Source organism: Platalea leucorodia (assembly GCF_965183815.1).
Source record: "Platalea leucorodia genome assembly, chromosome: Z".
NCBI classification, from domain to species: Eukaryota; Metazoa; Chordata; class Aves; order Pelecaniformes; family Threskiornithidae; genus Platalea; species Platalea leucorodia.
Window position 1 is genome coordinate 50,158,072 of NC_138858.1, and position 27,537 is coordinate 50,185,608.

The window sequence follows — 27,537 nt, forward strand, 5'->3', positions numbered from 1 at the left end:
TCTGACAAAGAATGTCAATGATTACTAAAAATGAAAATACCAGTCATAGGGAGGTGTGTTCTATTTAGATGAAATGATATTCAAATGTAGTTAGTTCTTGGAAAACATTTTCCTCCTACACACATTCTTAAAGCTGACTTTTTCATTATGGAAATTATTACTACTATGACACCACTTCCATATTTCTACATTGCCACCCCAGTGATTGATGTAATTTACTTTAATCAGACACTCAAAAATCAATGAGCTACACTGCAGATAGTTTATGTCCCAATATCCTACTTTTGCAGTAGTGCAGATTAGTCTGGAGTTATTTTATATTTGCAAAAATAGGCAAAAATATCCCTACTCATATTATACTTCACACATATCTGAAGACTGAAAATAAATCAATAGCATCTTTTATGCAAAACAAACTTTCAAATTCTTCAACAGTACAATTCACTTTTCACAACCTATAATTATTTAAAAAAATAACTATGTCACCATACTTTGCTAAAGCTAACTTCTCACAGCTGAAATCCTTGAAAGATACTATGTTCACCTATTTAATCTCTAAATATCAAGGAAGTACCAGGAAGTAAAATCAACATAATCTCAACTTTTCCCCAGAAATTACTTCAATTTTAGTGGGCATCACTATTTTGCAGATGAAAGGGACAGTAAAGAGCATGTACACAGCAGAGGAAACTGCCAGACCTCTTTTTCAATAGATATCAAAAGTCATGTTTGGTCATGTAGTCAGCCAACCAAACTCTTAACTTGGTCTGTACTTGATGATTCTATTACCTAATCTACTATTGAGCTGTGCACTAAACATTCCCTGAAAAATATTATCTAGATTTACTCTTTCGGACACCTGTAATCTGATAAAGATGCTACAGGAATACTAGAAATGCTTATTATAATAATGAGCATTCATTTCTCTCCATGAGAAAAACCCACATAACCAAACAGAGAAATTATGATCTACGATTTCGCAAATCCACTTCCCCTAAGCTAAGTGCTTATCGATGTGTTTATGTAAATCCCTAACAGTAACACTGTCCCTGACAGAATTAGACTATGTGCATATAAATAAGAGAATATAATTCCTTTAAGCAAAGAAAATTTGACAATTGCGTTAGTTTTTTTTCACATCTGTTTATTTAGGCATTCCGAATGGACTTCAGTTATAATTTTTCAGCAAAAAACTCTGCAACAGGTGAACTACACCCTCTACAAGAATAAACAAATAAAACTAAAAAAGCCTCCAATTTTTTTCCTCAATCTCCAAAAAAGCAATTCCCTCAGTATTATTTTCAAAAGATAACCTTTTAGTCAAGATCATTCCATATATTCTTTGCATCTGTAGAGGCACTAGCCATATGCATAAGACTGCTGAAAGCAAGATTCTTACTCAGTGTTTGGTCTTATTTAGGAACAAAACCTAGAACAAACAACCCAATGTGAGCCAGCAAAACCTGGAACAAACACACCAATGCAACCTGGTCATTGACATCAGACATGCTAGAGTATACTAATGTTCAGCTCAGATAAACATTTCCTCAGCCACATACAAAAGCTATGACTCTAGAAATAGACCACCAATCTCAGAATGCTTCTTGGCATTACCCAAGCCTCTCCAGTTTGGTGATAAACTTTGAAATTAAGTACTGGAACAATTTGATCCTTAAATGTATATCCTCACACATCCCCAAATCAGAACTGGACATGGTACTAGGGTATCTCCCTGTTCCTTTTATACCTTCTTTCCTGCCACCCACTGGGCCAAGAATCACTGTACCTTGTGAATCTCTTGCTCCCTAAATGTGACTGTTCACAATAGTCTCATCTTCAGTAAGAAACCGCCACTTTTAAGACAATCTCAGAATACATTTTGCTTTTAGAGCATGGAAAAAATCTGCAACTGAACCGGCAAATTCATCTCAACCTTAACCATAGCAGTACTACCATTTCACTATTATTCTACACTTACTTGTAAGGATAATTCCACTTTCCTTTCTGTTAGTCAAGCTGGCTTCCTGATGTGACAGCCTAAGGCAAACTCCCTTTGGCACCAACCCAGTAACTGCACACTTACCTTACATACCTTACGCTTGGTTAAGCAGGACTACAACTAAAGTTCTGAACCAAGCCCATTACCATCAATAAAAGAATATGAAAGTGAGTTTACTATTCATACCACACAAAGTAAGAAGAAAGAAGGTACAAATCATAAAACACCCTTGTTTAAAAGACTAAACCACTTTTCTTTAACAGACTAAACTACAACTCATACATGCAATGAAACTTATGAAGTAGAAGTTTTGTCAGAGGTGACAATCTGAAGTCCTACAACATCAGGAAACCAGAGAATGAAAAAGATAACAAATTAGAAAAATAGCATGAGACTGCAATAATATTTTGTTCTACAAACAGTGTTTTCAGGGAAGTCAACGATTTTTCCATTGACCCATCATACTTCACCAGCTGTCATTTTGTTGGTCTACTCTGAAAGTACTACTTCCTTTTTCTATGCAGGGGGCAGGGAGGAAGGAAAAAAAAACAAACCAGATTTAGACTCACATACACATTTAACATGTTTCTTTACGTTGTGATAGTACTTGTGCTTACAACATGCAAGCTCACTTTACCCTGATTCTGAGAAGTAAAAAAATAAGAACATGGTTTTCACTGTCTTCTGACACTTCATCCAACTGCCAAAATCACAGAATCACTGAATGACTGAAGTTGGAAGGGACCTCTGGAGATCATCCTGTCCAACACTCCTGCTCAAGAAGGGTCCAGGTTGCCCAGGACCACGTCCAGATCAAGGAATTCTGAAGACCAGATTTTTCTTATGCAGTAGCTGGCTCCTGGATGACAGGATGAGCTAATGGACATCTACAACAAACCTCCTAAAATGTATGTCACCTGACAAACCTGAAACAGATAAAAGTCTAACAATTATTTTATGCTGCCCACCAGAAAGAGAATTGTCTCTTCAGCTGGCGGGGGCGGGGGGGGTCAGGTGGTGTTGGGTGTTTTTATTTAAAAGGAAATGATAGAGACTTTTTGTGACTATCATTTGTTCCCTTATCTATAATCATCTCTTCTCTAGCAGTAGAGAATCATATAGAATGTTGTCTTTGCAGACGTTGAAGCATACCAAACTAAATTTAGGTTTCCAATAAGAAAGGATTGTAAAGATAAACTTATAGTAAAGGCCAAAGTAAAGAGTATAGTCATCTCATCGGGAACAAAAGAAAACGGTCTTGCCTAGATCGGGAACAAAAGAAAACAGTCTTGCCTAGAGACATTACATATGTATTGCAGGGTATTCAAGAGAATCAGAAAATCTGTAGTTACAATATGTTACACTCCATACTCTAATTTAGGACACATCTTTTACAGAACGTGGAAAGAATTTACCTGGGTTTTGACTCATTTTAAAATGGAGAAGTGTGATGAGCTCAGAACAGACAACATACTAGCCTTTTCCACTATTTGGACCTTCGACACTTCCAAGGCTATGGTAAGTGCTTCCTATTTCACAGAGGCTTTTTTTTTTCCCATATGAACAATGAGCAATGACAACATTAGTTGCTTCCTATGCTGCATGTGCTATTATTTTTGTATTCCCAGTGTTACTCTCTTCCTCTCTATTTTCCACTTCAAGATTGAATAAAGTTCTATAAAGTGCTATGCTCTGGGTGACCTACTATTCTGTTGAAGAGATGATATCCAGAAAGATAGCTGGCACTTTTAAATATGCAGCATAAAGACTTTTGATCACCTGCAGTAGTTATAAAGCTGGCTAGGCATAACATCCTTATGAACAACTAAAATATCAAAATTCAGTCACTCTATTTCTGCCTCTAATAGCAAATCTTGGAGAAGCAGCAAGAAATCTTTCACTACTATGGGTCCAGTCCCGTAGGAACAGGTAGCCCAATATATCTGCATTAAAACTGTCTATTAATTCCTTCAGTTGAAAGAAATTTAACGTACAAGCTATCTATTGCCTTGCTCATATTGTCAAACTCATGGCAATTAGTACATTAATCTAGTGTCAAACTTCAGGAATTTCAATAAAAGATCAATAGCTACCACCTACTTTTCAGGCAGAATTATTACAGCGAAGAGCATTTGGTCTTCAAATTATCACATTTCTCTTCCATACTGACAGCAGTCAATTCTGTATCAACTTTTTTGACTTTTTTTTTTTATTTTTAATTTTGTCTAAAATGAAGACTGAACTGGAAAGCAAAGTTTATACTCAAAAAATAAGAATGAAAATATGAACATTTATTCTGATTTTATGACTTATAAAGGAGTTGCTCTAATTTTATATGTGAGCTTTTATATATAAGAATTCAATGGAAATTACTGGCTAAGCCCATGCAACTTACACTTATTAAATTTTATTTCTGAAGTACACTTTTTTCCCTCTCAGATTTTCTTTGCCATATTTATGATGGCTATGTACAGAGCTATGTTGTACTTCTGTACATTTCAGTCACATTACAGTGTTTCATGTTGTTAGGACAGTCTGTGAAGTGTTGGTATTGCCTACACAAATGGCCACATAATCACTTGCTATATTTATTCACAGTTGTTACATCTGCATGAGTTTGTTACCAACACAAATGACATGCATATAATTGTAAATTGCCTCTCCCTTCTAAGTAAAAAAAAAAAAAAAAAAAGTTCTGGTTCAAAACAAAAAACCCAACCAAACAAAAAAGCAGGTAGATCCATCTGAAAGAATGTAAACACAGCAACTTGCACTATGCTCTTATGTTCCATACTTTACAAAAAATTGTCCTTAAAACCTTCCGTGCTTGAAGCCACGTAACACTGACATTATGCATGGGATTCAACCCACTACACCTAGGTATCAAAAGCATTTTGGACCTCACAGCGTATCTACAACTCCTGCACTGAGAGTGAGAACACAAAAGTAACCAGAGCCCCCGCCAGACACCCCAGGGCACAGGATACCATGTTTAGAGAACTGAATCCCACATGCTGCCTTCTGCTTGCAAGAACAGCCTTCTAGGAACTGCCTGAAGAGAAAGGTTGGATCCCGCTTCAAGATATGGCAACTCGGAAACACTTGTGTCCTTGTGCTACTGTGTGCCTCTGTTTTGACAATGAATACCTAGTGCCTGGACGTCTGAGTTCAGAATTGTCCTACCATTTCACAGCGTACACAGAAAGAAACTGGAGTTTAAGCTTGCCTATGTTTGAATCCAGGTGTGGTAGCACTCTGAGGCTCTTCCAGAAAAAGGGTGGTAGAAAATGTACAGAAAATATCAGCTTTCTAATTGAAGTAGCTACCCTTCACTGATCTTTCCTAATAGGACAACTTTTCCCACGTTTCCACTACAAGAAAAATGGTTGGGAAGGCCGTACTGTAAGATGAATTTACCACAAAAATTTTTCATCTGACTCAGCTAATATCCACCTAGCGCCTCATTCATTCATATATGCTAGAAAAAGTGACTTGACAGATGTTTTAATTTTTCCTTCTGTTTAGCAGACATGTGAATTCACTGAAATTTTAGCTGTATTTGAGATTTAGGCATCTGACAATGGCTTGATGATTTTGGAGGTGAGACTTATAAAAATAAAGTCCTACAGTGTAGAGTGAAAATTCCATACATAAAATGTTCAAAGCTATGAACACTTTCAAGATTTTTAATTGGTTATCATTCACCTACTTTCTATAAGACCTACTTTTATTCCAGCTCTGCTGGGAGGAGTATCACCTGCTGACCCTTTACAAGAAAACAGACAGCCAAGAGAGATATTTTCCAAAGAACTTTCCCCAGTAAAAACAGGGGAAAAAAGTAACTTAACGACAGAAGAGGAAAACTGCACTTAGCTTATGTTCTTGGTAAGTGCAAACCTTTGGCAAAAGTGTCAGAAATTCATTTTGAACAGTCAATAAAGCAGATGTTAAGCTCAGCAAAATGGAAAAAAAAAAAGTGCCACAGTAATGCCAAAAAACAGTGAACCTCTAGAACACTGAAATTTTCAAGAACAACATTCACATGAATGTCTAGATTGTTAAACTGCCATATTTTATGCTTCCTACAATATAAGTGAACTAGTGATTCAGGCTGAGGGATCTTCCAAACATGTTAGTTTCAATGTCCCAAAACAGCTATGAGTTTAGAAAGCCACCAAACATTTCTTTATTTCATGCTGAAACATAAAAATGGGACAAAAAAAAAAACAAAAAACCAAAACTGTCTGAATCATGATCACACTATGTACTAATAATAGAATAGCATAAGAACATCATAAAATATTAATGGGATTTCCTTATAAGTAATTTAGAAATGAATACAACTAAAAAGACTTCAATAGCATGTTTTAAAGAAAAACACTCATGTGTCTGAAACACTGCAAGATGTATCCAAATCATTTTCATTTGGTTTGCCTGGATGAAAAAACAAGTATGTTCCGCTTCTATGTAATTTACTAGATCAGACTGTTGTTCTATAGTGTTCATCCCCAGTTTTCTGTTTTATTACATATTAGAAAATGACTCACCAGGAATTTACTTTGTTTTTATTCTCTTTTTTATTACAAAGACTTTGGGGGACAGTCAGCAGATGTAGTGAACAGAGAACGGCTTAATGTACTGTGTCACTTGAAAGAATTTGAAAACAAAGAAGACATCAAAAGATGCAACGGGCCAAGTCATCAAAATCTGCTAGCATTCTATACACTGAAAGACTGGATATTACACAAAGCAGCCAGACCTTTTCTTGTTCCATACAGGAGAATCATATAGCTAGCAGCCTGATCAAAGGTAAATATCACTAAACAGAGGAGTATAGAGAAGCTACAGCCTTTTATACAAGTCTCCATTAGAAAATACTGGTTTTAGCAAGAGTCTCTTCTAGCACTGAAGAGGTGTAGGATGATAATTCTATGGACATCCCAACTTCACCCCAAAATAGTGTTTGGCCCCTCTGAAGAGTTCAGATACACTGTATAAAGCTGGAATTTTCAAAAGTATTCAGTTTCAACCTGCAAGTTACTGCTAAAAAGATTTCTAGTGTTTTTCCACCCTCAAATACTGGAAAACATTTAAGCAAGACTCCCAGAAAATCAGATTAGAAATAAATGTAGCCATTCACTTACACTGACTTTCCGAAACATTATGAAGAAGGGCCATGTTTTCAACTACCATTGCTCAACCATGGAAGTCCAGGCCACAAGTTGCCTTCTGAAACTAAAACTTCAAGAAAAACACTGCTGATGATGAAACCTGAGACCAAAAAAAGTAGCAATTCTTTCCATGATTGCGATGGCAGCGATAGTAGATCAGCACTGAGCTCTGCTGGAAGTTTCGTCAGAAATTTTAGTATCTTTAATATCACATGAAGCACCCTAACTCAGAAGCTCCTGAACTGTATTAAATTAGATCCCAAAAAAACCCAAAAGCACAAAAAACCTTTCTCATTATTAAGCTTTATTCTGTGCCCAAAGATCAGTTTTGTACAAGTCTAGAAAAGCCTTTTCCCTTATATACTCAAGAGTAGGGTTTACTACATGTAGTGATGGCACCTGATACTTTAACGAGAGCCAGTGTACTGCTATAGGCAAAATTTAATTTTTCTAGACAGTGGATTAAGGGCCAGGATGCTGTGCAGCTTGTACCATGGGGAATGGTAAATGAGGAAAAGAAGACACATTCAGATCTAAAGTAAGGTAAAAGGCTCAGAGCTAGGATGCAGAACAGGGGAGGGATCCCTTTAGAGCTAGGTTTGCTGCCTCTCTACAGCAGAAACAGAAACATTGAAAATAACAGCAGCATTGCTAGGAACAGCCAGCTGTGACACTGCATAGCAAGAAATGTTTTCTGACCCCTGAACCCTTCTCCCTCAATGGCAGCATGAGCTTGACTCTCCAGGGCTCTGGCACATGCCAAGTAGAAAAAGGCTAACAGCTATTTTGCTATCCAGAGCAATCTACTGCCCCGAGCGACTGCCTGCCGTGCCTGTGGCAAAAGACAATCCTGATTTTAACAAAAACATTGGGGGTGGGAGGGTGGGGGGTGGAGAATAAGCCTGGAACACCAGTAACTTCAAATGACTAATTTTCCTTTTATTTAACAACAGTAATACCATAATGTGCTTTTTCAAACAATTATATATCATCTACACATGCTGAATTCCTGTATTTTTTCAAAGGTAACCAGACTATTTCTCAGATATATGACAGTATAATGTGGTGCAAAACAACCACTTCAAATCATTTATCTCTCTCCAATATTTACTAATTACAAGTATTTTCCTTTTGATTAAGTTGCTGGTTTGTTTTCATTAACAGTCAGACTCTTCTACATGATCAAAACCAAAAAATGTTACATTGAACAGATCCTGTAACTAATCACCTGGTAGGGTGACCGTGACTATTTCCAGACACTTCCTCTGCCTCTGTAAGCCAGTGACAGATTGCAGTTATTAACAGGTCAGTGAATAAATTAATTCCAGGGCATTGGAAATTATGTTCATGAAATGAAAAGTGGCCTTGCTGACATTGCATCACTATTTCTAGACGGTATGCTTGAACACCAAATAAATCTCACAACTTGGATGAGTGCCAAAAACTAGTGACCTAGTTTCATTAGGGTGGGAAAAGACTAGCAATTGGTCCTATGAGAGCAGATTACCAAAATAACTTCACACAAAAACATTCCGTAGAGAATTTTCTTTAAATCAGACATTTTCCAGTCTAACAGGTCACTGAAAATCCTCTCTCCCCCAAAAATGCCACAGTCTGAGATCCATTAAAGTTTAAAGTTAAAATGCACTTACATTACTCACACTGACATTCCTATAGAACATTCCGATTAAATGGAATAAATATTATCTTCTTTCCATCTCATTATCTCTTTCCATCTCATTCATAATAATTTAATACTGTTTTAAATCAAAGCAGCCTTTGCATTTTCAGTGAAAAATGTAACACTTCAGGCTTAAACAAAGAGTTTTTACTAATAAAAGTAAGTCTATTTTTAAATATTCAGCACACAGTAATCTGCTCAGTAATCTTCCTTGATTAAAAATTCCTTGGCTTCTCTTCAAAAAACACACTGAGTATGGATGAGCTTAACAGCTGTCGACATAATTTTTAGGAACTTACCAAGCATTGTTGCGTCTATACTAGCCCCCATTTATACACTCCAGCTGGTACTCCAGAGCCCCACTCCCAATTCTTCGCCCCCAGTAACATCTATATTGAGATGGAGACGTAGTGAAGAGGGGAATCTTAATAAGAATAACAGTAGAAGATATTTCATCGTCTTCTTTTCATTTTTCCAAAGCCTGTTGCTTCCTGTAAATTGCTTTCCATTCACTAGCCCAGTGAAGTGCAGAAGGTAAACTGAAATACTATAAGAAAACTATTCTTGCACTGCTAAAAATCCCACAACATTCTTATAAGCCAGAATTGAACGTGACATAAGTAATGCAATGCATTAATTTCACCCAGCAATCCCTGCTTACACAAGTCCTTACTAACACATGCCAATGACTAAACTGCAACTCTTCTCTGTGTGCTATGAGCAGCAAGGGTCACTTGCGCAATGATTTGCACAAAAGGTCTAGAATTTAAAAGACAGAAACACACTGCTCATTTAATATCCTTAGAATTTTGTGTTTTCTTTTTTCCTCCAGATTCCCTCTGGATTTGCTACTACTGAAACAAATCCTAAAGGATGATCATGGTTTTTGTAGTCTTTACTGTGGCAAACACTGATGTCAATGGAAATTTTGACCAAATAATGACATAAAGACTTGTAACTAAGCTTTGGAAGGACATACCCATCATTTAAATTTCAAAAATGCTGTGGGAGTATCTGGGAAAAAAAACAAACAGAACAAAAACACTAGATACATGGACATGTTTCTAAAGCCCATACTGATTATTTTCTTCTTAATAAACCATTTCCTTAAGAGAATCAATAGGGAAGTTTTAGCATCTTATTTGTTTCTTCTCATTTATTAAAAACTTCTTAAGTCCTCAGGTTTACACCTCCAACCCGTCTTGCTTCTCTGTCAGTAACCTCCTGATCAGCATGCATGTCTTCTCTTTCTCTCTTGCACCTTCTGTCTCTGCTTCTTTACACAATCTCTTCGTACAGATCTAAGGTTTCTTGCAGACTCCATCCCAAATATACATACAGATTGTGGCAGTATCATAGCTAGGTTCTGTCAAAATGCAGACTTAAAAACAATCAAGGGCAAGGGCAGGGAGGGGGGATAAGCCACAGAAGCTGAGTCACTTAAAACCACTTAAAAGAGCAGCTTATGAGCTGTTTGATTCCTATGTATGAATGTTGCTTTTCTCACCTGTGAGAATCATGCAGGTCTTTTACACATACTTTTTATCTCAGCTTCTGCAACTGAAAATCACATTTGGTTATCACTTCTAAAAAACTACTGAAAACTACCAAGTGATATGTAATATTATCAGCTACATACGTTAGCATCCAATGTCTCATCTTCATCATCTTGTATTATGTCTATCACTATGCAGATTAATAAGCTTCTTAACACTACAAGGAATATTTTCATCACCTTTTTTACACATCTTATTCAGGGACAAACCAAGAACTAAAATAAGGAGTTTATGTTTCCTGAGTTGTCAATGCAGAGAGACAGGAGTGATGCACAGCAATTAAGACTTCCAAAATTGCCTACATGGTATGAATAATCTTCTTCACTTCTTTTATTTTGCTGTCTTCCACTGTCCTGGTATGTTTTTCATACACACATACTGATAGCTGGTAATGATAGATTTCTGCTTGTTTCTGTCACTAAGAGATAAGATTTGATTTTTCCATGGCCACCTCAAGAAATTAGAAAATAAATTCCCAACCCAGATTGACTGGCGCATGCATTTTCATCTTCATTTATCACTGATTCTTTAAGGTTAATAATTTTCTACACTAGACTCTTACGTTCACCTGCCTATTTTCTCTGCCTTTCCTAACACTCCCTAAGGAGTTAGTTCTCCTTACCACTTGTGTTACCATAGAGATAGAAAGAGTAGAGAGAAAGTTTTATTAGTTTGCCAAATAGAGAGTGTAAGTGAAGCCACAGGAAGAAAAGACACTATTGAGACAATACTTAATCTCTGACAATGAGCTGAAGTAGCAATAAGTCTCCTCAACAGAGGAATGTGGAAAAGGTAACCAGACAAGAAGGTGGAGAACCTTAAAATTCAGAGATGCTGACTATGGAAGAAGCTGAGCCTAGAACTTTGAAGCTCAGGATATTTGTTTTAGCTCCTAGTCCACCAGGAGAGGTAAGAGAAGTCAGCAGATGCTGAGTTTGATTTGTCTAATACTTATTTCCAAAATGCAATTTTTTTAATTTCCAAAAAAACCTTCAGTAAGCCAATTTTTAAGAGAAAATTTTATGCAACTGTATTTTCCATATGAAGCAAATTTTTATTTTCCTCATGCCCCACCTTTCTGCAGAAACATTGGTTATTATTACTCAATCTTCCTTTTGCTTTTGCATAAGCTTAAAAATGAGAAGTTGAAAGAAAATAATACAAAAACTACACCAAAGTGTGCAATCGGAAGTTTTTATCATGATTTTGAGTGGACAAGAGGGCTTGAGATAGACACCAGGTGCTGGTTTCAGGACACGTTTGGGGATGAAAAGGGTGATCTTTTACAAAGTAAAAAAGGGTGGTCTTGTACAAAGTACATTAGACTTCGTATAACTTTTAAAATTAATTCCAAACATTGTGCAAGGGGAAAATCATTTCATCAAAGGCATTCATGAGTTCTGATGGATCCTTATGAGTGAATACATAACTCATTTACCTGATTAGTTGCAAGTGTGTATACAGATAATTTTAAATTGGCTTTGGAAAAACAAAGGGTTCTTTACCTAGCAGCATTTTAGATCATTCTTTTCTCCACTTACTTTATTCTCTCCATGTCCTTTTCACTTGAGTACCCCAAGTGAATATATCCTCCTTAGGATCTATGCTATGAAACCTACTGTGAATTCCATTCATAGTGTTACAGTCTGCCTAAACCATAGTTCTATTCAGTGTCATACTATTCTATATACGGTGACAAAAACAAATTTCAAAAGCAAAGTTCTGCTTTGCTTCCTTTTAAAAGCTTCATTCTTTAGCTACCAATGGCACAGAAATGGTCTGGAAAAGATACAAATGTGGTAGTACAACGCATGCTCGCTGAAACAGTACCTGAACAGGACTTAAATCCACATGATTTAAGGAGGATGGAAGAAACCAAACCGTTTGTTACATTTTTTTCATTTTTCTGGCTGTCATTCAAAAATGAGCAGTCTATCAATCTCACAAAACAATTTTCAAACTGATGAAAGCAAATGTACTTACACACCTATGAGAATGAGGAAAACAATTGGTAACATTGCTCAGGTTGTAAGAATGAATTTTAATAAAAACAGTACTCCAAAATTCAATCTTGATATAAAGAACAATGTTTTTATACCTCCAAGACATGACGAAGGTCTAAAGAACATTCAATCATTGTTGCTACGGTTTGATTTGTCCACAGGGATATTATACTAATCTCAGACCTTCCATGCTTTGCTTTCCAAGACCAAGAAAATTCCCTTTCTCTCCTCTTACACTTCCTCTTATGTTCAACTTGGCTTCTGGGGCTTTCTTTCGTCCTTGTTTTATTTCCTTCTTCCTCTGCAGCATCAAAGGACTAACTTCAACTAGACACAGTGTGTTGGGGATGCAGTGCTGCTCCTTATGGTACTGAAATTTCTCAAACGTCTGATTGTTAATTCTGCTTTGTAAACAAGACATCTCCAAATTTAGGTCAGGAAGAAATATTCTGCAATCTCTGCTAGCAGAAACAACTAGAACGTCAAAGTGGTCAATTTCCTACACTGAACTTGACATTTCAAAAAAACATTTTACACAATTGCAGTCACTGGGACACTGATGATAGCCTTGGATACCTCCTTTTTCGGTACAAAGTACTAGTTGTGTTTTTAATATGGTTCTGGAAAGTGTTCTCTTGCTAGCATGCAAAGGGAAAAGCACAGATTGTTCTGTGGATCACTCTGCAAATATAAGTACTGTATGCTTCATGTAGATATAGGGGATAGTTCTGATGACATGGAGTTCTCCTATCATCTTCTGCTGTACATTGCCACTACTTGCAAAGTATTCTGTTTATATAGAGACTGTAAATAAAATTTGCAAAACATTAGGTTTTTGTATGGAGATTTTGCAGCATTAGTATTGCGTGACATTTTGAAGTTTTGCCTCAACATCATCACCATTACAACTGATCATAAAGCCAGGGAAAAAATGAGTCACTTGATGAAAATCAGCCTAGTTTTGTTTAAGAAAAGGAAAATGTACGAACCACAATTCTCCCTAACTTACAGAAGCAGAACCAATTTACCTCCCTCTAGTAACATTCTATATATTGTGTTTAATTACTTTGAGAAAAGAGTGGATGTTCAAACATCTGTTTTCTACACTATTAGCAGTTTTTTACTTCAGGCCATTTATTTAACACGATGCATAAAATAAACATTACAAAATATTAAAATGCAAATAAAGCTATCTAGACTTCAGATGATTGAAGAAAAAGTAGATAAATGTTCTTAGAGAAATTCATCTAGGGTTTTGGCTGTTTCAAATCATCACAGGATTGTAAATGCTCAGCAGTCACTGTTAGACCTCAGTAAAAAAAAAAAAAAAAAAAAGTTTTTCTTAATTGTAAGGGAGGCAGAAGAAGAAAGTGCATCTTCTTGGTCGCTCCACAGTAAATAAATTTTTAAGAACAATATCAATGAAATGCTGAAGATGTTGATTCAGGAGCTTATTTCAAACTGTATTCTACCATTATTTAATTTGGGAACTTTACAATATTAAAAATCTGACACAAGACTGGGATAAAGAAAATGGAGGAGTAAGAGAAGTCACAAGAGAGTTTAAGGACTAACTGGGGAAAAAAAAAAAAAAAAATTCAAAGCTAACTATTTCACTTTGGGTTTTTTTCCCAATCAGTCAGTCAGTTGTCACAGGACTAAGAGCTGAACTTTAAAAAGGTAAGAGGATTCAATTGGTGTCCTTATGTAATGAGAAAAAATCCCGTATGTAAGAACTAGGGAGACTTTATGGAAAAAGTAAAGGAGACTACAAGAGTATGCTAGTGAGGGCAGGAATAATGATGGGATGGAGAGATACAGGATTACTCAGGCAAGATGTATAAAGCTACCCAAAATAAGCACATTTTCCTTTCTAAATATCTCTGCAATGATGCACTATCAAGTAGTACCTATGTGCAGAAAAATGACACTAAATGTGCAGAAGCCTTTAAGTCCTACCTCAGACACTACAACAAATGTTGACACTTCAATTTTTTCAGTATGTCAAATGCAATTATTCCTATTACAGTTCGAACTCAAGTACAGAAATCTAAAGAATATGCTAACAATATATTGTAAGGTGTGCCAGATTTCAACTTGAAATGTCTGACATTTTATTTAATCTTTACACTTGGCTGAATTGTACAACTACTGCTGTTAGCAAGATCACATTCTATATGCGTTTTTCACATCTGGAAATTCCCTTGACATCCTTCTCATCTAAAATAGAATATTTTTTTCAGCTTTAAAATAAATCCTGTAACAGAGACCTTCATGTTGTTTTTAAAAGCAAACGACAAATACTTTTAAGAGATAACGAAAATATAGAATGATCACCTAAATCCAGTTTTCATTCTTACATTTGTTTTTTTCCTCTGCAAAGAAAACTAATTTTTCAGTGTGTTCCCGTCATCTTTTAGAATCTTACAATCTACAAGTACCATAACTTCCCCAAACACATTTTAAAGTTTAGAAAAAGTCAAAACAATACTGTTACCAAAGTAGAAAGAGGAGAACACAGAAATGCTGCCATTAAATCTCTCCCTTACTATATATTTTAGAGACAAAAAACAGTCCAGCCTGCTATGTAACAAAGCTTCTGTTTCACCTTTGGAAAAAAGAGTTCAAAGTAACTTTAAGATGCAGAAAGAAGATATAACTTATTTAGAAAGACTTTTTTAAAGATTTAACAGAGGGGGATTTAGGGGGAGTGGTTTGGGGTTTTGGGGGGATTTTTTAAGCCTTCTTGGTAAAATATGCTTTTAAACTGAATGCTGTCAAGGAAAGCATGATCCCAGGGATTATGTGCTGGGTTTTTATTTTACCATTAAACAGCCGAAGACAGCTCAGTAATGAAGTAGTGGGGTTTTTGGGAGGAGCAGGGAAGAACAAAGGCAAAATTCATCTTGATGAGTTGAACGAAGCCTTGCTAATTAAAATGTCTTCATAAATAAAACAAAAAAAAAGGAGTGACAGCTGTAAGTATGCAGGCCCGTATCTATACTTTTAATCTAGCTGGATCGAATTATCTGCTGACACAAGTGTATTAATTTCAATGAAGTTCCATTATTTCATTTTGTCTTTTTTGTAGAAACATGATTGTTGATGTACACCAGTACTTCAGTTTTACACATAAAATTTTCATGCAAAAAAACTGCATAAAGAAAACACAAATTATTTTTTATATATACACCTGTCTTTCCTACTTATTATCACAGAATATTTTCCCTTGTCCAACCAATCATATGTCATTCTATTAACAGAGTAAGAAAGTTTATGTACGTTGTTTATAAGCATTTTTATCTTCTCATAACAGATCTATTACTGAGTGGTATACAAATAAGATACTAACAAATAAAAGCAGATCTGCCAACAAGGCATCATCTATCAGTTGTAGGCCCAGTATGACATCCATTGTGAAAGTCTAGAGATAAACAACAGAAATAAATCATGGCTGGAGATAACTTTAAAAAGTTCCAAAGCAGAAAAACAAAGGACTTTAGATGCAAATGCTCGAAAAGACAATTTTCAGCTAAGGAGAAACTTGTCACTGTGAAACGCTTCCTTTGCAAGTAGAAAGACAACAGAAACCAGATTCAATTAATGAAAGAGATTTGCTTTCTTTTTACTTCAGTTTGGGAAATAACAACAAAGAGAAGGAACATGATTTTTGTGTAAAAAAAAGACTCTTCCTACATTATACTGAGTTCTAGTACAGACTACAGTGTTACACAGAAAACAAATTGTTTAAACAGCTTTTTGATGAAGAGATCCAAAAAAATCAACTCCTTTTAGCAATGAACGGCTTTGAGAAAAGCCACTCTGGCTGATAACAAGCATCTCCTTAAACTGCAGAGCTAATAAAGTCTGGTTTCCCACAAAATTCTGTCTCATACGAACTTAGTGCTGTCCAGTGAGAGGAGTATTCTGACCGAAACATTTTCCACAGCTAGGACATCCACAACGCCTCCCTCCTGCACCCATTCTTTCATTCCCAAGAATAGGTTAGTTCATGCTGAAACTTTTCATCTGAGGACAATAAAATTTTCCCTTCGTCTGGACACTTACTTCTAATAAAATTCTAGGGACTGTCTTTTTTTGCAACCACTGCCCTGTAGTGAAACTAGACCACAACTGGCCAAGAGACCCCAAGTTCATAGGGAAGAAAAGTGAGGAAAAGAGGGGATGAATAGATAAAATAGTCTGATATATATGCCTGTTGTGATGGCATAAGACCACTTGTGCAATCAGTAGTGACTGGCAGACTTCCTTTAGAAAACAAAAATCATCAATATTCATTCTCAGGTAACTTCCCCAGCACCGAGTTACCAAGCCATTTTCTCTCCTTTACACACTTCCTCTAGTTCTCTGAATCTTGACTTCCTTACTAGACAGTGGGATGTACTCAAAAGGAAAAACGGAAAGATTTTCTACTTTCCCTAGCTCATAGTCTGGCAGCAAAGGCTTTTTTCATAGTGGAGAGAGCTAGATTTAAATTTCCAAAGGCAGAAGAACCAATCCTTCTCCCTCACAACCTGAGCAGCTGGTCTGTGCACAAAGCTATTGTATAAAAGGAGGCACTGCTGTCACCCCACTGGGTCTTGCTCTGCTGTCTGCCAGGGATGAATTTTCTGAGGAGACTCAACATGCTACCACAGATATGGCATGCTCTACAAATGCCTACCTGCTTGTAAACCTCAGCAGACTTAAAAGGAACAATTCATTTTGGTATATTAACCAGGATTCAGCTAACTGGTGCTCCACCTTAGCCTTTAGAAGCTTGCAGTACTTCTGTGCGTATTCAAAAGCAAAATTTCTCGCACCTGGGAAATTTATGTTAAAACTCATCGGTCACTAGACAGCAGCTGACTGGGTCTTTTGATGACCGCATTTCAAAATAGAATGGAATAAAACATAACATACAACAAGGTCCAAAATGTCATAGCTGATCTGCCCTGAATCTATATTTTAATACTATTAAATTCTGGTAACATTCTTCTAACATAGCTTTTTAAGTGTAACTTCCTGGGGTTTTAAAAAAAGCCAACAGAAAATAAAAAAGTTTTTCATACAGCCTCAAACACCCATGTTAATTATCACCCAAGTTAAAATCTTTACATCTATCACATACTTGTGGCCACTGATGGAGCAGAATAAAAATGGTAGTAGCTTGCCATGCTGTAGGGACCTCTTCGAAGAAGCAACACGTTTTGTCAGTGTTTCGTATGTACTAGATGGCAGCAGAAACCTATTGAGGCCTCTAAATGGCTACAGCTCTCTTTTCAGCTCCGCTGCCCAGTCCTACTTGGGCTCAGAGCAGCTTGAAGCAAGCTCTACAAGAAAATACTCCATTAACCCCTGAAGTCTACGGTTCAAGTGGGCATACTTGGCTTCTCTGCCTAAATGATATATGCAAAATTCCTTCACTCATTCTTCACTTTCTGATGATACAAAGCACGATCAGTTACTATTTGGATGACAGAAGCCAAAAAGGGCTGAAACATTGTCATTGCTCAACAGGATTGGTGCAAATACAGGCTAATCAGGAAAAAGCTGTGATAAACTTGAATACGCTCAGCAAAAATAGTCCTCAGAAAGGCTGATAGGAATAGGGAAAAAATTAATCACTGAACATACCCCAAAACATTTTAAAAGGCATTGTAGCATGGTGAAATCTGTCATGTTTTTAAGGAGCTGAAGACATATGCCCAAATCATTATTTTCAGATGGGGGGGGAAGGATTTTTCAAACCTCAGTCTTTGAATAGCAATAAAACATTCTGAATGAAACTCATTATGAGTCAGTCACCCAGCATTTTAAGGTGAAAGCGTTAGAAGATTGAAACATCTATAATTAATTGAAGACAAGGAAACATGAGACAACCTAACTAAGTTGTATACTGAGAATATATAGAGAACTTGACCTGAATTTCTTGAACTGGAGAGTATGTCTCCAATACTGTCCTGAAGAATTCCTTAGGAGAGGGTGGAGTGGGAGGACAAAGGGGAAAAAAATTGCCAACAAAGATAAACAATATTATTTTCTGTCTTTTTCTTCACTAGGACTTACTGTCAATGCACATTATTTTATGACAACACTACCAGAAGGAAATATAACCTTAAAATCATCTACATTGTTATCTTTTTCCACCGCTAAAAAGAGACCAGGCATCATAACTCAGTTTTCCTTATGTAAAATGTAGCTCTGACCACAGAGAAAAAGAGACAGGGAGAAAGTATTGACTGAAATCACAACCCAACAATAACCATAATAATAGATCATTTGAAACTGTATCATAATTGATTAGATTAGTGATAGGATGGGATAGTTTCTTACACAAGGTTCATACCAGTGCTCCCATTATGGTAGTTCAAAAGGAACAAAAGGGTTCACAACACAAAGACCTCCTCAAACATTATTCATTATATAACTTCCATTCACTTTGAATCCAGGAAAAGTCAGTCAACTGGCCTTCCAAATAGAAAAAACTTCAAAAAATTTTGTTAAGACAAAAGATCTATTCACAGCTATACTTTCAGTTTTTAAACTCTTTACAACCAATTTACAAGCAGCATGAAAACAGAATTTCAATCCTAAAGTACCAGGCGTTATGTAGAAGTGGATCATTATTTAAATTACCAATTTTGTACACTGATAGTTAACTCTTTTCTTAATTATCTTTTTTCCTAGTCTGATCCTTAGCAAAATTATTCAGCCTTCAGATCAACACATCAAGTGTCATTTACAGAACCACTCAATACTGACTCAGTTAATGAAGATTTTGATTAAAAACATAATATAAAAGTGCCACTCCCTAAAAATGAGAAATACACTTTTTTATTAATTTTTGGTAAGTCATATGAGCAATAAGCTTTAAAACATGCCATGATCCTTAATAGAAATATAAAAATAAGCAGAAATTCATAAACAACAATCCAAAAATCAAATATCAAGCGCAGGTGTTATTCAATTATCCATGGTAACAAAAGCAAAACATTCATACCTGCACCTGGAATGATTGCCAGCTTTGTTTCAACTAGGCCCATTTTAGCAGAAGAGGCTAAAAAGCAGAATGTAAATGAGTTCTTACTATAACCTATAGGAAAAAAGCTTGCAAAATATGTAATACTTTACAAGGTTGTTATTTTATTACATTTTCTCCGTAAAGAACAATAAATCACTTAAAAAGCATTTGTTTAGGAAAATCTTTAAATAGATTCAACTGATCTGCCTTTAGTAAAAGATCCAACTACTCCCATCAAGGCAAGTTCTGTACCTTATTAATTTTCACATAGCAAGTAAGCAATTACAGTGGGTAACAGAGACTTGCTTGCAAAATGTAAAATACTAAAAGAAAAACACTGTTATTATTTAACATCTTAAAATGGGGTAGAATTCTGTATCTGATTATTATGAATTCTCTAGGGGTCAAACATCTTTATATACCTTAAGTTACTGGCAACTGTTCGTGACCAAGTTTCCATTTACTTTCCAACAAATGGCTTTACAGTTCTGACAGCTGGATAGGTCAAGGTTCCTCTTTTCAAGTGCTGTCGTCACTTTTCTTTTGTAACAGCTTAATTGCTTCTGTAATAATACTCTCACCAACAACTTTTGCTTTTTCCCTGCAACGTGTTTAGATAAAAACTAATCTCCATCTATAACATTTCAAATACAGAAGGGGAGAATACTTTAATTACTAAATAAAATATCAAAACAACTACGTAACCCTTCTGGCAATACTGATAAAATGAAGGTCATCTGAATAAAATAGAACATATAACAAAACCAATCCAGCTATCAGTGGTAAGTTATTTGAAATTAAACATTAGCAAGTACTTAAGACAGGTTTCTGCTAAATCATTGGTTATGAACAACATCAAATACAAAATAAGTTTTATAAGATTGTTGCCAAAACAACGATTACTCAAGTCATCTGCAACACTATTAATCCTATGTTCTATAAACAGGACTCAGACCTACCTGCCACTCTTATATCACAGGCTAACGCAAGTTCTAGGCCACCACCTAATGCAGTTCCGTCTATTGCAGCAATAGTAGGTACAGGCAGATTGGCTGAAAAAGAAAGTACCAATTAATACTAGCCTCATAAAGAACATCTCAGAAACACCATTTCCTTACATTTTGTTCAAAGTACAGTCATACTATGTGAAAAAAGTTTCATAAAACAAAGTGGGTCTAAAGGACGAAAAAATTGACCCTCCCTCTAATCACTCTGTGGCTGAATAGGTTTGCAAGCCTTTTTCTCTAGCTTCTGCTCACTTTTGACAAAAATCTGAATAGCAAACTCCAAAAGCATACATAGCAGAGCTAGGCAAATAATAAAACAGGAATACTTAAAAAGGCACATATGCCAACAGTCCTAGTTGAAATACAGATGTCTTATCATAATCATCTGTGATGCTAGCACAGCTGTAAGCTCTCTGTGTCTTAATATTCCCAGATGTGGTGTGGCCACCACTATTGCCCCTTTTCTCCTGTAAAGCAGCAGCTAACAGCTTAATGGAATGTGGGAAAGTTTTCGGTCTGATAAACAGATGCACATGCTGCCAGTACACATGACAGGTAGCAGGGCTCCAGAGGCCTGTGTGACCATGGCATGGTTTGTATTTATCATCAGTGTTCCGACACAGGGAAGTCATTTAAACATTCAGCTTAAAGTACTACTCTTCACCTCCAACAAGTTTAAGTTCTCTTTTTCCCTCTTCACCACAAACTTGAAGAAGTTTGATGAAAAAATGTATTTTTTACTTGAGAAATAAACTTGTACATTAGAGCTTTAATTATATTTCACATAACATTTACCACAAGCTATCAATAATTTTAAACTATACTCAATATTTTAGTAGTACATTTGTGCTACTGAAGTTTCAAAGATAGCCAAAAGCAATTCATTAGCTGAACACTTGGGTGTACAGCCTGTTGAAATGTTAAACCAACTCTTGACAACAACAGGTTTTTTGCAGATGTTACAACAATATTTTATTTGTTGTAATGTTTCATCTACTTGAATTCAATGATCAGTTCATTCAGTCTTAGTTAGAAATTGAAAAAGAAAAATATCTGCTGCCAAAATATAAATGAAAATGAGGTGTGAGAGAATGTTCTCTCCTTTTAAAATCTAGACGGGTAATGTGACCAAAAATGATTAATTTAATGTATTAATTACAAATAATACTTCCTTTCTTTAGTGAACTAGTTAGTTCTAAATTTAGAAGTTGTGCTACCTAGCTTACCTTTTTCCTGTCTGACAGACACACTTCAGATAACTTCATTTTTTTAAAAAAAATCAATTAAATGTATATCAGCATGAATAAATCTGTATACAAACAGGTAGTGTCTCACTGGGTAACAAAACAAAATATCAAATTAAATGAAAGGCTATTTTTAGCTGCAAATCGACATCCTTTTATGATTAACAACTAATGAAAATCCAATTGCCTTTAAGAAAAGAACAAAAATTTACCAATGCTTTTCAAAATTACAACAGGACGCTTTAAGTCAAAGTCCCTTGGTTGCTGGTTTAGATCACAACTGAAAGTGATTATCTGAATCAATTCCAGTGTCAAAAGAGACTACTGATTACTGTCTGCAACATCAAGCACTTGGAGTCACTTAAAAGAGCCCAAGATATCCATTATATTTGCCCTCTATCATAGAAGGCATATGAGACAGAGGAAAAGGAGTAAAATCTGCTCTTTCTCTATTTTTTCTTAGTTATATGGGAAGACAAGAAGTGAAGGCAACTCTCCTTTCCAGCAGGGCCAAGCTGCCGACTGAAACTCATAACCCTGTCACCATAACCAATTTGCCAAACAGTCTTGCAATCCAAGTTCAAGGCTGACACAGCTAGCATTTCTCTTAAAGGAACCTGCCTTTGCCATAGGTAAATGCAAAATAATTTGCCTGAACACAAAGGCATGGCCATTATTAACTGTAGTTTCTAGCAGTTTGCCTCCAAGTATGTTCCATTTCTCAGAGACTAGCAAACAGTATCTGGAGCACTATTTACACAATTTCTGCAGTACTGCAAGGCAGACCACTTTCTCTATGATAAGTAACTTCCAGATTTAGCTATGCTACAATTCAAGTACACTATTACACACGGAAATGAAACTTACAGAAACAGTATTATAAAACAGCTTGGTTTCAAGAATTACAGCCAGCATTCCTATCAAGAAATACTAAAATTCCTAATTCAAAGGCAGAAAAAGCAGTTTGATACCATATATTAGAATCATCACTTCCCAAGGATATTAATTTTAAAGGATCACCTGATGTGGAAGTTGACAATGAAGGAAAGGCAAAATACAAATTATTTACAATAGCTCTGTGCATACCTATCAAAAGAATTGAAGAAATTAATCCTTTTAACATGTTCTTGTGAAGCATCAGAAAAAGCAACACAGAAATAAACTGGCAATTGCTCTAGATTGTAAACGGAGTTTCTAAGTCACTAGAACTTACTACCAAGGGTAAGGCTTCTTGGAATATTAATATTTTGTAGCACAAGAGGCACTTGTTCATGTTTATCTGCATAACCTTAATACAACTGCCAAAATTGGTCAGCTCATAACAAAACCAGAGATGATGTTTGACAAATCATGCCTTGTCGACTTAACTGAGTTGTATGCACTCAAATTTTAAGAACAATAAGTTATGTAAATAGACAGGTCAACCTCCACAATGATTCTACATGGCAAGGCTCATTTGCTATGAGTCGTAGAAAAAAAACTATTTAAAGCTTTAACAAGACGCCCAGTGGTTTTATTCCTGAACATTCCACATTTTTGTCATGCTGTAAGTAACAGATATAAATTTCAGGCAATTGTTGTACTACTAATCATTAGTGCTAGATTCTAGATCCGATATAGGTTTATCAATGTGCAATCATGAGCTGCATAGTAAAGTCCACAAAAGGAATTAGAAAGCCAATACTCATGTCCTAATATAACATCAATGTTTAATGATATTACAGAAAAGGAAGGTTCTAAATACAGTAAAGAAAAAGAAGGGCCCATTTCAGCATATGCTAATGCTAAGTCAGCAACAGAGACAAATATAAGATAAAAACGCATTTCTATATTCGAGATCATAGGAGCAGAAACAGTTTGGACCATCTGAAGAGAAGACAGACATAACAAGGAATTCAAAATAATTTTTTATTAAGTTATTTGAGGAATAATCTGTTAGGACAGAAGGTGATGCAACCTGTATAAAAGTATATTTACTGGCCATTCAAGACATGATACAGGTGGAGTGACCAACAGGTAAACTGAAGAACTAAGAAATTAATGGCAGGCAAAGAACTTCAATAAGAAAAACTAAACATAATAACATGATACAGCTAGTTAAGTCCAATAAACTACAAAAAGCTCAAACAAAAGTTAGAAAAGATGATATACAGCAATATAAAGAAGTGGGCCTGTTTCCTACTCTGTAGTAACTGCAGATCTTCAGCTCAACTTCAGAAATATATTCCTGGTAAATATATATGTTACAGGTAGTTTTAGATTAGCCTGACCAGCAACATCTTGTAGTCTTGGGATGCCTCCTGCTTTCCTGTGACTCTCCATTACTGAAAGACATAAAGAGTAGAGTAAGCTAAGCTCTCCCACAATTTTGTCACCAGTACAGAATGTCACAGGAGGAGGACTTTGCATTTAAGCACATAAAACCACATGTAATGTGTAGGAAGCAATCTCAAAGAAACACAACTGTTTTGAAGCAGGTAATTGTTATTTCATCTTTAAGTGACTTTCCACATGATGTCCACTGCTGGTGACTAACAGGGGATTTCCTTTCTGCTTAGAGATGATTATATGATGAATGAAAGACCAGTATATGAATACAGGCACCAGGTCTGGAGGATTCAACCAAGAAACAGTTTCTCAGATGTGTGTCACAAAGCCCACACAGCTGATTCATATATTGTGGACACTGACATTCCCCAACTAGAAAGTAGAAGTTGCCTGGATTCTATCGACCTGAATCATATGTGACTATTTAGTCCTCTGACTAATTCATTTTAAAAAGTTCTTATAAAATTACAGATATGTAAAGCAGTATCTGAGAGGAAACTGAATTACACTTAATATTTTCTTAGTAACTATCAAGCAGCCTGTTTCTATTCCTGCACAATGTCACCTTCTCACTATTGACTGACAATGAAATGGTCTGATCAGCTAGGAAAAATCTACCTTCCACAGATACTGAGGAATAAGGAAGGAAGAAGTATGAAGAATTAATAAATAATTACAGTAAAAATAAAAGGGCAACAATTTATACATGAAAGTAGTCTTGCCTTTATGAAACATTATATACAGTAGATTTTACATAACAGACAATAAAAACATTCTTCAGACAGTGTCCAAGGGCTCAAAGGAAGACCTATCACTATTACTAGTCCCTTACTGAGAGTTCCTGAAATAGGAAGCGGAAGAATAACATGGTTATCCAGAATTCCACATTCTGTGATTTGTGTGCCTGGTCAACCTACATCAACTTGTCCAGATTGAGTAACTTAAAATACATGACACCTAGAAAAAAAGAGTTACTGATTTAGAATGTATCAAATCCAAAGAGACCAATCTCCTAAGAGTGGCTTCCTTGCTTGCTAAGTAAATTTATACCTGTAGTATTTTCTGTTGGCAACTGTATCACATATTCATACAAAAAAGAAGAAACACTCTCAAGCTAGGCACAAAATTTTGAGATCTAGGCTGTTTACATGCCAATGAGCTTTCTATGAGAACCATACTTGCAGCTTGATAGCAGTTTCAAACAATCAACCTGAAGAACACCTGTAGTATTCCTTCCTATAGCTAGAATATAGGAGCCTTCAATAAAGAACTGGAAGTCCAGCAGTCTTCGAATTCAGTTTCTCTTAAAGTAAAAGGTCTGCACACGCAGCAACAGTTGCAGCTCATGATTCCCATGAATCAGAAAACTCCATGGAAGCCCATTCAATCCCTAACAATGCACAAATTATATATGGTCCCTTAGACATAATTAACTTCTATTTTTGAAATACTCTTTTACAGATTAGGACAAGTATTTTCAATTCAACTAACCATAGCAGTCAGAATTTGGTATTTAGGAACATTCAAATGAAGCCCCACTTCAAAGCGTTCCTTTTCAAGCATTTGATATGAAACACTAAAATGAAAGACAGTCACCCTAAGTCCCCTCAGTATTCCTCTGTTGTCCTCCTGTACCTGGACAATGGTGAAAAAAGTCCTTATTGTTCATCTCTCTTCTTACTTCAGTGACCTCTGGCAATTAATCTTCGGAAAGAACAGTTATTCAGATGTAAATTCAGAAGCTGGTGACTACCTCTAGCACCTACTGAACCAGATTCATAAGCCTGACTTGTCTTTAATTATCAAGAGCCAGCCAATGGTCTAAGAATTCTTGTTTCCTAGTACTGACTGAAAAGAAAGTAGTGAGAGTACTCTATTTCCCTCAAAAACTGTGAGTCTCCAACTAAGACAGAAGTAGCAAGAGAATTAAAATTTACATGACAGCACAACTGACTTCCCACAGAATGGAGAAATAGATTGTCCAAGCTATTTATTCCACATGTGCATTTCTGATTATTTGACAAATAATGTTGATTAGTGCACAGCTTACAGGGACAAGCAAGAGGGGGCATTTCTAGCAGCTCATTTTTCCTTTTGAATACTGGATTTCATAAAACATAAAGCAAGGAGGATGAATTGTCTAAAAATATCCTGCGTACTGTGAGTACTACATGGATTACTGGAGGAAAGTATGCTATAAATTGAGGGATAAATAAAAAGTTCCACAATTCATTATCTAACTCAAGCAGATTAAGAAAGTGTGGCAAATATCTGCCTACATATGCCTGCAGCACATGAGAAACCTTTATATCACAGCATGTTTGAGGTTGGAAGAGACCTCTGGAGGTCACCTTGTCCAACTCCCCTGCTCACGCAGTGTCACCTAGAGCAAGCTGCTCAAGCTCATGTCCAGATGGCTTTTGAAGATCGCCAAGGAGGGAGACTCCACAACCTCCTTGGGTAATCTGTGCCAGTGCTCAGTCACCCTCTCAGTAAAAAAGTGTCTCCTGATGTTTAGGAGGAACCTCCCGTGTTCCAGTTTGTGCCCATTGCCTCTGGTCCTGTCACTGAACACCACTGGAAATAGCCTAGCTTCATCTTCTTAGCACCTTCCCCTTTAGGTATTTATATATATTGATGAGATCACCTCCTGAGCCTTCTCTTCTCCAGGTTGAACAGTCCTAGCTTGCTCAGCCTTTCCTCATAGGAGAGATGCTCCAGCCCATTCATCATCTTCATAGCCCTTCGCTGGACTCTCTCCAGTAGCTCCATCTCTCTCCTGTACTGGGGAGCCCAGAACTGGGCACAGTACTCCAGCAACAGCCTCACTGGTGCTGAGGAGAGGGGAAAGATCACCTCCCTCTACCTACTGGCAACATTCCTCCTAATGCAGACCAGGATACCATTGGCGTTCTTTGCCACAAGGGCACAGTGCTGTTTCATGTTCAACTTGGTGTGTACCAAGACCCACAGGGCCTTTTCTGCAAAGTGGCTTTCCAGATCATTAGCTCCCATCATGTACTGGTGTATGGGGATGTTTCTCCCATGTGCCAGACTTTGCACTTTCCTTTGTTGAACTTAATGAGGTTCCTGTCAGCCTATTTCTCCAGCTTGCTGAGGTCCCTCTGAATGACAGCACAACCCTCTGGAGCATCAACCACCCCCACCGCTTTTATATCATCAGCAAACTTGCTGAGGGTACACTCCATCCCATCATCCAGATCATTAATGTTGTTGAATAGGACTGAACCCAGTATTGGCCACTGGGGTACACACTGCTGGCTAGTGGCCTCCAAGGAGACTTCATGCTGCTGATGACCAGCCTCCGGACCTGTCTGTTCAGCCAATTTTCAATCCAGTTCACTATCTGCTCATCCAGTCTATACTCATCAGTTCCTTTATGAGAACCTTACACAAGACAGTGTCAAAAGCCTTCCTGAAGTCAAGGTAGACAATATCCACTGCTCTTCCCTCATCTACCAAACCAGTCATTTCATCATAGGTTATAAGGCTGGTCAAGCACA

At 36.5% G+C, this 27,537-nt stretch overlaps 1 protein-coding gene across 1 annotated transcript in view; it reads right to left on the reverse strand.

Moving 5' to 3' along the window:
* AUH (AU RNA binding methylglutaconyl-CoA hydratase) overlaps positions 1 to 27,537 on the reverse strand; it is a 113,803-nt gene that overhangs the window by 43,699 nt on the left and 42,567 nt on the right. Inside the window, exons 5-6 of the mRNA XM_082337089.1 lie at positions 20,394 to 20,486; positions 19,414 to 19,470 (exon numbers count right to left, since the gene is read on the reverse strand). Coding sequence (XP_082193215.1) covers positions 19,414 to 19,470; positions 20,394 to 20,486 — 150 coding nt within the window. The remainder of the gene's footprint in view (positions 1 to 19,413; positions 19,471 to 20,393; positions 20,487 to 27,537) is intronic.